This window comes from Haliotis rubra, unplaced genomic scaffold (assembly GCF_003918875.1).
Source record: "Haliotis rubra isolate DU_JTF1 unplaced genomic scaffold, ASM391887v1 Scf321, whole genome shotgun sequence".
NCBI classification, from domain to species: Eukaryota; Metazoa; Mollusca; class Gastropoda; order Lepetellida; family Haliotidae; genus Haliotis; species Haliotis rubra.
Window position 1 is genome coordinate 303,129 of NW_025766993.1, and position 11,872 is coordinate 315,000.

At 38.1% G+C, this 11,872-nt stretch overlaps 1 protein-coding gene across 1 annotated transcript in view; it reads right to left on the reverse strand.

Annotated features, from left to right (window-relative positions):
* Window positions 1-1,716: 1,716 nt before the first annotated feature.
* LOC124283785 (glycine receptor subunit alpha-2-like) overlaps window positions 1,717-11,872 on the reverse strand; it is a 36,691-nt gene continuing 26,535 nt past the window's right edge. The window contains exons 2-8 of the mRNA XM_046719808.1: window positions 10,711-10,784; window positions 9,028-9,095; window positions 7,895-8,115; window positions 6,636-6,718; window positions 5,875-6,012; window positions 4,768-5,150; window positions 1,717-3,438 (exon numbers count right to left, since the gene is read on the reverse strand). Coding sequence (XP_046575764.1) covers window positions 3,214-3,438; window positions 4,768-5,150; window positions 5,875-6,012; window positions 6,636-6,718; window positions 7,895-8,115; window positions 9,028-9,095; window positions 10,711-10,784 — 1,192 coding nt within the window. The 3' untranslated portion in view covers window positions 1,717-3,213. The remainder of the gene's footprint in view (window positions 3,439-4,767; window positions 5,151-5,874; window positions 6,013-6,635; window positions 6,719-7,894; window positions 8,116-9,027; window positions 9,096-10,710; window positions 10,785-11,872) is intronic.

An 11,872-nucleotide genomic window follows, 5' to 3' on the forward strand; every position in this document is an offset into this window, starting at 1 on the left:
TTCATCACGGGCTAATTGACCTTTTATGACCCCCAAGATCTCAGTTTTCCTTCTGTTTAATCTTGATCTTAAGGATGGAATACATCTTGTCTAGATCACTCGCCTACACCGTAGCCTGGCGGGTGCCCACCATGATGATCGACATGATTAGATGACATAGCAGGCATATCCACAGGCCCAGATATTGTAATATGGATACTTACATACCTAGATGTGAGAGAGTGAAATATAAGAGGCCATTATGTTACAGAATGAATACAGATATCCTAGCATGAAATACTTACATGCCTATATATGATAGCATGAAATACTCATAAACCTAGATTTGATAGCATGAAATATTCATAAGCCTAGATATGATAGCATGAAATACTCATAGGCCTAGATATGATAGCATGAAATACTCAGATGCCTAGATATGAGAGCATGAAATACTCATAGGCCTAGATATGATAGCATGAAATACTCATAGGCCTAGATATGATAGCATGAAATACTCACAGGCCTAGATATGATAGCATGAAATACTCATAGGCCTAGATATGAAAGCATGAAATACTCATAGACCTATATATGATAGCATGAAATACCTACATGCCTATATCTGACAGCATGAAATACTCATAGGCCTAGATATGATAGCATGAAATACTCACAGACCAAGATATGATAGCATGGAACACTCACAGGCCTAGACATGATACCATGACATACTAAGAGGCTTAGATATGACAGCATGAAATATTCAGAGGCCTAGATACGCCTGACAGTATGATATACTCAGAGGCCTAGACATGATAGCATGAAAGACCAGTACACCTACATGTGATAACCTACACCAAATACTTGAATGCATAGATAAGACGACTCGCAGACCTTTGCGTAAGAGGGCGACATAGGCAGTGGTCCGAGATGAAATAATCACATGACTATATATGATAGCATGAAATACTCACCCTCCTATCTATGACAGTATGAAATATCCACATCGTTAAATATGACAAAGTGAAATACCAGCAGATTAAATTGGATTACTTACATGAAATACGTAAATTCCCAAATAACATCATATGGCATAATCGCAGACTTCGATGTGAGAGCATGGCATAGCCAAAGGCTATGAGCATGAAATAACCACAGAACTTTATTGCAGACCAAAATAACCACAGGCCTACATGCATGAGCATGAAATATCTGTATGCATATTTGCGATAGATATGATAGATACTCTCAAACTGGTATCAGAACAATCCCAACGATGTAATAATAAAATGAAAAGTGAACACATTTCAAAACCTGTAATAATCCAAAGACCATTTATCTGTGGAAGGTATTAATGATGACAGCATAACAAGATAGTGTTGCGCCACAACACATACACCACACGCACTATGGAATTCTGACACCCACGTATAGCTTGTTAAACACGTGTTTTACAAATGCAAATAGGTATGTTCTTCTCATAACAATCTTGTTTTGCAAAGTCAATACTGTTGAGAGTAGTTGGAAAGGTCTTCACCATTTTCATTTCAGTTAGTTCTGAAGTACATGGACCTTTGATTATTTGTTGCATGCGCATGTCATTCCATGTCGTTTCTCAAATCCAATGTATACAAACGTTTCTTTTCTTATCGGCTTGTATTGTTAGTCATGTACTTTTTTCTGGATACAAAATAAGTGTAGGGAAGAAATAAAATGTTGGTTCAAAATGTTTAATATTTTTTTAAGGCTGTTGCAATCGATTTGTTTAGTAAGTTAGACCCTATACATATTCGAGTGTGCAGATCCGCTTTTTAATTGCCTAAAGAAAATACAGCGGCCATCGCATAAAATCCCCAAAATGTAAACGTTACAAATGATTTATCATGTAAGAGAATAACACAATTTGCGCAGAACGGGGAATATATTGCAAAATTGGCAGATCTGTTAATCTACCACCAAAAAAGAATTTCAGTCATGTTTAGAACATGATGTAAGGAACAGCGTACTGGCTGCCATGAAATATTGATTATCTTTCTTCTGAGAAATTTGTACAGAAATGTTGGTGTCTTTTTTCAAGCTGACACATTAGCTCAGGTTGGTTGTCTATTGTTGGAAAGATATCACATAAAGCCTCCTGAAAAATGACTGACATCATCTACAAGTATTTATTACAATGCATTCAAATGATATCAGATTGCTATAGTCATCATCGGAGGCAATGAAGACAATGGTACAGTAATTGTCACAAACTGGCCAGTTTTAATGAAGCAAAAAGTATGACGACCTGTGAGATTACTGAAAATACGTTCACAAGTCACCGTACCCCAAAGGGTAATTTACCGGTATCAGTACAATTCATATGAGTATGGAGACAGGAAATATAACACGTTTATCCTACGAAGATGTTCAACAGCATACATACATTAGTATGCATTGAAGATAACACATGTCTCAGAGACTTACATGTGTATCTACCAAAATCACTGGTGAACAGGTGCACACACTACGTTCATATGATAACATGGGTCAGAAGACCTGAAGCTATACATAGAAACATCAGTTATACGAAGCATCTGTTTCGTAGCATCTTCATCCACCGACAAATACATTTACACACATTAACATTATCATCATAATGACGAATGTTATTCGCAGTGGTTACAGTAATCTCCTCATTGGCATGGTTCCTGTCTTCACAAGTATCCAACTGGTGTTCGTATGTGCTGAGCCAAGGAGACATGCTATTGCTTCTGGGATCTTCCTGGAGATTTGCCAACAGACTCCTTTTGCCTTTTCACTTTGATCGTTGTGCTGTATTGCAAGTTGACAATTTGAATATTGACAATTCTACCAAACATCCGTTTCCCGATGCAATCTACCACAAGCTGAAACAACATGGTTATGGATCGTTCGCGTCTATAGAGAATTATGTCAAATTTAAACACACCAGATACGTCCATGTCCACCCTTTCTTGCAAGATTAAGGAACCATTTCTCTGGTTGACAGTTAAGTGTCTCCCCCTAATGAAACAAGAAACATTGCCTATTCTTTCGAGAAACAAATATTGGTATGTCGGCATCCTTGAAATCGTGATACATTAAATCACCTTTTATTTGACTGATGGTATTACTTGCTTTTTGACACAAAAGTAATTCGTAGAAACATTTCATATACTATCCAGAAATGTTTAAAGTTGAGCGCACGAGCATGTCCTCCTCCTAGCAATCCTGCTAAATTAAGGAACCTTCTGCTTGTCTGGTTGTTGACTGAGTTTTGTTTTGCCCACTGGACAAATAGTACATCCAGTAGAAGGCGTTAAATGATAGGAACGCCAGGGGAAAGCCAAGGCGCGACATGTTATCTAGAAACATGGCGCACGATATACCAGTAATGCGTCCTGGTCTATGTGTAGGTTTTCCTTCAACTTGCACTTCGCCCTCCAGGGTGACGAAAGTCTGAAACACAACATAACGGGCTAATGTGATTAAACATTTCGCAATTATTTGATATAACAGTTGGCAGTAACGTACAAAGGACCTTTCGGGAATTCTAATTCGACACTTGGGATTATCAGTTTTATTGCACGTGGATTATAATACAAGAGCTTCCTCAAGGGTCGATAGGCGTTTGCCAAAATGAGTAAAATGACACCCCTAATGATTATTTCATCAAAATATAAGTGAAAGTTCATAATGGATAGGAACTACAAAGGTTCGACTGTGTTTGATGAAGTTATCATCATACTTAGAACAAAATGAGGATACGCATCTCCTTTTGACCTTTGTTAATCAACCGTAGAAAACATCATTTTATCTGTTTCAAACTTTTTTGTTTGTTATGGAACCCCCTGTGCAAAACTGCCAATGTGACACATCTTTGTCAGAATATACGTTATACTATGTAAGTCGACTTTCAGACTAAACCCACCAATGGCACTACAATGTTAACTTATGTTAACTATAACCTGATTCCTATCAACACTTGGTTTTTTTAACTTTTAACATGTCACTAGGCATTTCATGAACCGTGAATTTACGCGCTTTTTGTTTGAGAAATAGTTTGCCGCAAGGTCATGCAACGAAGATTTGGAACATAACATTATTCTTTTGTAGTTGATTATGTCAAAGTTATCACGTCAAAAAGCAATGAGCTCAGTTCCTGTAAAAATGATAGTGTGGATTATTACACTGGAACTGGATACAGATGGTAACATTTGCGTTAAGTTTACAGAAAATGTTGTTTTGTATTTTACCAGAGAACTTAACCGTCATTATTGTTGTTCATAATTTGCTCATCCATACACGAACGTTATTCACTTGGCCTCATTTTCACTGAAATATACGTCAACGCCAGCGGATAAAAAGGCTGAAACAGATTCCGATCGGGAGTAAAAGGCAAATGTATGAAAAATTATATCAAATGAGCTCTGCAAATCTATAATGACACCAGGTGTTCGCCAAACGTGTAATCATGTACTTCTCTGCTTATAGTACTAGTTCCTCAGACGTCTTTTTTTAATAACGGGCGATGGGGCAGCCTAGTGGATAAAGCTTTCACTCGTCACGCCGAAGACCCGGGTTCGATTCTCCACATGGGTACAATGTGTGAAACCCATTTCTGGTGTCCTCCTCCGTGATGTTGCTGGAATATTGCTAAAAGCGACGTAAAACTAAACTCACTCACTCACTCATTTATAATAACGGATACAATACTCCTACAGTACGACTGTGGCGTGTAAACAAACCAGACAATCAAGCGATGAACCGGAAAGCATCATGGCATACTTCTCTATATACATTTCCATTCTCAGTAGTGTCTTGCTTCTGACATCTTGGTCCGTTCAGTCGCTGACTGCGACTGAGAACGTTGACCACGGCGAACTCAATTAGGGCTGCAAATACAAACAACAAGCACGTGGACATCCATATGTCAATGGCCTTCGTGTAGGACACACGTGGAAGGGAGGCATTGACCCCTGAACTCTGTGTTGTCATGGTAAGGACAGTCAAAACACCCAATGAGATACGCCCTGCCACTGACGTCACAGTGAGCCAAAAGGAGATCCAGGAGACAATGACAATCAGTATACTGGGGATGTACATCTGCACGATGTAGTATTGGATGTTGCGCTCCAGATGGAAGGCTGCTTGGAGACAGCTTTGGTTACCTAAAGAAAGAGAGACCATCAGCATCAACACCATCATAAAACAAGATACGTCCTTAAATTGTCTGTTACTAGTAATCGTCTTCCTTCTGTACAAATATGTAAATGATAACGAATGCTTCACGGAACTTGGAACAGTATTTCGGCTTTATCAGCTTGAGAAATGTAAGCTTCAGACGTTTGACAACCTGACAAATGTATATCTATTGGAACCCACAATCACGGGCTTCTGGTCTTTGGCAAACCTAAATGACGCCACTCTGCCGCCTGTGTCTCGTTTTGTTTCAAATTAGCGAGTCGGATAGAATCTATTAAACGAGAGCAGTGTCCTCTATTTTCATATCACATAAGTATTCGACTCTTGACCAATGTACGTGTTGTAATAGAAATGAATGCAATAATAACGATGACCTACAGTCATGACATGGTGAACGATACAGATGTCCTGATGAAAAGTATGTTGTTGTTTTCTATGATACGAATGTCGAGTTAGGCAGCATAAGCGTATTCTTAGGATACTATACGTCATCATGATGTACGCTATGCATGCTGGATGTACGCGGTGGTGTCACATTGTGATGTACGCTCTCCATGTTGTGCCCTGTAGATGTTGTGATGAATACTGACGATACATGTTATTCATGTTATGATCTACACAATACACATCGCTGATTGTACAAAATCAGGTTATTGTACACTTTTTAGAAGACAAGGAATTATTAATCACCCATTCTACGTCGAGTTTGAGGACAGTCTCCATAGTCTGTCTCAACCACTTCAAACTGTGGCAATATTATTTCAGTGTTGACGTCCACAGGGGTGGAATTCCTCCACGTCAGCAATACCTTATCAGCATCGAATCCAACTGGAAGAACAACGTTCATAATTGAAATTATGTTTCTATCGTGAAGACTTGATTACAATTCATTAATTTTAAAGATAGTTTAGTTACATTGATTAATCGTTACCAATATGTCAACGAGAAGTAAAAATATCAACTCAAAGAAGCTTTCGACAGTTTCCATAAAACATGCTAATAATTGTTTGATTTTATAGTCTTTTTTATTCATATTGCATCTGATGGAGTTGAACATGAGGGTAGCCTCCAGGAAAAGAATATCTATAAAACAAACTGCTGACATCAAGGGCTTCGACTAAGCATTGAAATATATGTCGATCAAATTATATATATTCGGTGTCAAACCTACGATTGCAGTGTCATGGCAAAAGAAAAGAAATGACAATATATGATTGCAACAATAACCCGCAGTAGACTTTGTTGACGTGAAAGAAACCCCTTTATGTTAGATAATAGTGTAAGGGAGACAATGCCATTGTACCTAAATATAGAAACTGTTTATTTTAACACAAGGAATATGAGAAGATCACATGAGAAATGCGATCATGTTTTTGATCAACAATATCAAGTTATCACAATGCAAGTAATAAAATGTTACTTATTAACATGTACACACATATTGAACTTACAGCTCTCCATTTGTATTGCACATATTTGCCTGTCAAACGGGTAGCTCCGGAGATCCATAGGGCAACTCAACGTAAGTGAAAGTCTGGAAAACGAAACAATATTGTTATGTGCACCGCCTTTAAGGGACAAAGGCACGTTCATTATTCGCCAACATCCCATTTCGACAAATGTTCCAAAACATCAAGTCAGGGTCTAGTGGCTTTGCGCTCGTGGTCTAGTAATTATACTTATCTAATAATCTTATCTTATAAAATGGATTGTACCAGGGACTAAGTGCACAAAGATGTATAGAATGTATATATTATAATGTCTATATGTGTAACAATAGCAATGGTTCATTGCGTTCTATTTTCTTTAAGAACTGATTTAGAGTTCTGTTTGCGTGTTGTAAAGTTCAATCCGGTTCAGTTTCATAAGGTGGCTATCAGCATCCACGACCCGAAGCTGGCCTTCCTTACCTATCTCAGTGTATCCTTCACACACACGATTCTCTAGTGTGTTACATGCTGGATACCGATATCGCAAAGGATGGTACCTTGTACGTGTGTCCAACACTGTGGTATATGTGATACGGTGTCTGCAGTATGGTCTAATAGATCCTTGTGCCTACAGCCTTTGCCCAACACATCTAACGCCACCTACGTGCCTTCACTCATCTCTATTATATATCCATAACTAACCCTAAGAGCATTCGACACATTACCTTGCTTGTGTGGCAGTTTATGGTTATCAGTGTATATTTATGTCAACATCATTATCACATAGTATCAACTCTATCGTGAATAGTAGATACCCATCTTTATCCTGAAATACTTGCCCAACACACACCTTAAACACTACCCTTTTTCGTAGGAGAGTTATATATTCTCTTCATCCCCGTGTCAACATACTAAACTCGTTGTATCAACACTATTGTGAAACAGTACCCTTCTATATCTTGCAGTAGTAATCTTTGTATCCGGCACAACCCACATACCTTGCTTCGTAGGAGAGTTAATGTTCTCTGTATCCTCGTGTCAACATACTAAACTAATTGTATCAACACTATTGTGAAACAGTACCCTTCTATATCTTGCAGTAGTAATCTTTGTATTTGGCACAACCCACATACCTTGCTTCGTAGAAGAGTTAATGTTCTCGGTGTATCCTCGCGTGAACATATTTATGGCATGGTATTAACACGATCATGAAAATATACAGTTCTTCATCTTGCAAAAGCTAGTTTTGTATTTGGCACTACCCACATCCTAAAGAATACCTTGCTTCGTAGGATAGTTTGTGTTCTTTGTGGATCCTCATCATCTTGTTGGGCATCATGATGTTGTGGAAGGACGCCTTCTTTTCATTGGGGAAGTACAGATCTGGAACCCATATCTTCTCTCTGTTCTTGGCGTCTACCTCGAAGTACGGTACGTCATAATGGTATTTGATATATGGGACTGACCATTCCATATGCAGAAGGAGACTGACAGTGTAGTCCTAGGAAAGGTGGAGCAATTAAAGGTTAGAAGTCATCTTTAAGTTGAAAAAAGTGGCTGACTGGAGGTGAAAAGCACAAACCAAAAAAATAATCTATTGATGATTACATTACTTTATCGAAAAACATTTTTATATGAACTACTATACTAGTATTAATGAATACTTTGACACAAAGGAGTTTGGCGTTTATCCAGAATATTTGTGAAGGTTTGTACTTTACTGCTATCAATATTTGCAATTATGACGAGCAAACGGTAATACAGAATACATGGCGTACACCAGGAGAAGCAGTACATGTAAAGATGAACTGCGAAATTGTAAAACTTCTGATTTTCTTCCTTCAAAGATTCAGTTTTGTTGAAAAGCTTTGCTTAATAGTCAATATTACAAACTCTTCAAATAAATCGTATTCTGGAAGATATGAATGTACGGGATCTCATAATTACGAGTTTACGGGCTATTGTATTGTTTTTATCTTGTTTCAGAAAGGAGCACATTTTGTTGGCAGATTATATTACCATATATTACATAAACATAACTCCCATTAAGGCTGCATGTACGTACGGATATAATATACAGTCAATTATATACAGTGAAAACCCTGCTATTGTCGGCCCCGATTATTCGGAAACTCGGTTCCTGAAGATTGTTGTTTATATGTGTTCAAAGGACAGCACTACTTAACAATAATTCGTTACTAAAGACATTTGTTTTACCAACGACGTGACTAGGAAAGTGCCCTATCGGACTAGCAGGATTTAAATTGATGGCGATCACTTGTTTGTCAATTAAGCAGTCGAACAATAAGCCAATAAGACACAGATTGACATGTATGATATGGTCCGGAGTTGAGTCAAACGTATGAAAAATATCGCAGCATCGAAGGTAGGATTATATGGATGTAGTGCTCACCATAGAAGCTTCATTAATGGAGTCGAAACTGTCGACATATATTTGGCACTCAACCTCCGTTGGTATCTCTGAAATATACAAAGTCATTGGTATGCATAAACAGATGGCAGTGCTGTAATAGCATAAATTGTTAAACAAAGCTCATTTTCCTAGTCACTCACTCACTCACTCACTAACTAGCTAATGTTTCTCTGGATATATACATTTGATATATGGATTCGATGACATGTCAACCAAGCCAGCGAGCCTGAGCCCCGATCCCGTTAGTCGCCTTTAACGACAAGCATGGGTTGCTGAAGAACAAATCTGACCCGTAAGAGACGGCTAACGAGGTCGAGTGATCAGGTTCGCTAACTTTGTTCATCTCATCCCTGTTGTGTAGATCTATGCTCATGATGTTGATCACTGGATTGTCTGGTCCAGACTCGATTATTTACAGGTCGACGCCATATAGCTGGAATATTGCTGAGTGTGGCGTTAAACAACCAAACCAAACTAATATAAGAAATGAACATTCCACTTTGTAATGAGGTACCGTTTGTACCGACAATAGTGCACTCCGGGCATGTTCACTCCGCATATGTCACTGAGAAGTATAATAAACTTTTTGTGTTGTCTGTTGAAGTATTTAATAGACGATGCGTGTTGGTCTAACGCGACCAGTTCCGTAAGGTGCGTTACTTGTAGGGAGAGTTGGAGGAGTGCACTCCCTTGAAGAGTCAAATACCAGTTCTAACAGTTCAGAGTTTTTGCATCACCATTAAAAGACTAATTTCAAACGGAATACAATTAATTCAGCAATTAATTGTCAATCCGTATTCATTTGTCATGTTTGAACTTTTTATTCCTGGTTGAGATAATTATACATAGTTTGCTTATGTGAACCGTCCGTAAAATACCCAAGCCAATGGGATGCAACTATGACATTCCGTTGTGTTGTTGAGAGGCACTTTGAGAAAGGTAAACTAATCATGTATGCGTGTACAAAAGAGAGAACACTTAGGGGGAGGTCCATCCACACCTTAAACGGCTTCCGGGATACCATTGAAGAGAACTTCAGAACAAATAATTATTTTAGTATGTCTGGCTTAGGTCAATCAAAAAAAATTCTATAAGAACTTCAGAACAAATAATTATTTTAGTATGTTTGGCTTAGGTCAATCAAAAATAATTCTATAAAAGAGAACCGAGGCGTGTATGGAACACCAACCCACCGTCCCTGAAAGGGGGAATTATCACTGGTGTTTGTACCTACATGTATATGATCTGTGGTCAGGTTAGTATTGCTAACGCATTGCTAAAAAGGGTAAACTTAAATTATTCAATGTGCACAACGCGTGCATGTTGGGACAATAGCCGTTTCGCGTGCAACGGAAGAATTCATTTCTGTTACAAATGGGACTGCAGTGGGAAGTGTCAAGAAGTGCATTTGGAGTCCGTGATTTACGTGTATTCGTCCATGCTTGCATGCATGAATTATGCAGATCCGTGGCTCCATTTTCATGATCAGGTCATATATTTCCTAAGCATGTTGCTTGCATGCATCAAACTTTTTCACTTGTCGGTTAGCCACGGGTCCATGCCGTGGAAGTTTCCTTTCAGTCGTCATGAGCATATGGGTTATCTAGCCTAGGTCAAGAAAGGGAAAAGATATGAAGCCGTCAGACTAATACAACGAGTTACCATCGTCAAAGGTTGGTGGTACTTTGCTGTCTTTGTCGATGAGCGTCTGTAGAACGGTGGTCAGACTCTTGGACCTGAAACGGAGAACGCTGGGTTATAGAAAGCGCGAGTAACATAAATGAATAATATGTTAGATATAACATCATTGCGGCTCTTAACGTAAAACACGAGTTTGCATGAAATACATTAATTTTTAAATATATTTAGAATCACTACATAAATATAAAAAGTTGTTTTTGGTTTTCTTTCAAAATATTTTTATTTGTTCCCATAATTGAGTACAAACATATAAAGTAAAGTAATAAATGTACAAATACAAGATAAATATAATTTTTAAAAAAAGTTGTCTACTTCCATTCACTGTAGTAGTAGTAGTAGTAGTAGTAGTAGTAGTAGTAGTAGTAGTAGTAGTAGTAGTAGTAATAGTAGTAGTAGTAATAGTAGTAGTAGTAATAGTAGTAGTAATAGTTGTAGTAATAGTAGTAGTAGTAATGGTAGTAGTAGTAGTAATAGTAGTAGTAATAGTAGTAGTAGTAATAATAGTAGTAGTAATAATAGTAGTAATAGTAATACTCAAGCCTTGAGTTCCTTGACTTATGTGCATCGACTAGAGGTCGGACTATTCGCCTTCTTGCAATTTATCGACCGCCATTTTCGAAAAGGAGCAATGTAACTAAAAGTATTGTTCTAGAAGAGCTTTCTCATTTGATCGAAGTGTCAACATGTACAAATCACTGTTATCTCATGGTCGGGGATTTCAATATTCATATGGATGACCCAAATGATGTACTCATGGGAGAATTCAGCAATACATTGTACAGCTCTGGATTGGTACAGAATGTAGCAGTCCCGACTCACCGGAGTGGTCATATACTTGATTTGGTCATCACTAAAGTAGATGATACCATTGTGACGTCCTTGGAAATAGTTGATCATGGTATATCAGATCATCACAGCATTTTCCCTGTCCCTCAACCTTGAAAAACCTAAACCATTATGGAGAACAATAAGTTATCGCAAAACCCGCGAAGTATGTGTCCATGACTTTCAGTGTGACCTACATAGGACAACGACTTACTGCTTGACGAGCACAGTGTTACCACCCTATTTCCAGAGGGTGTGAATGTTAAGGTGCAGCTATACAACACTGTGCTACAGGAGA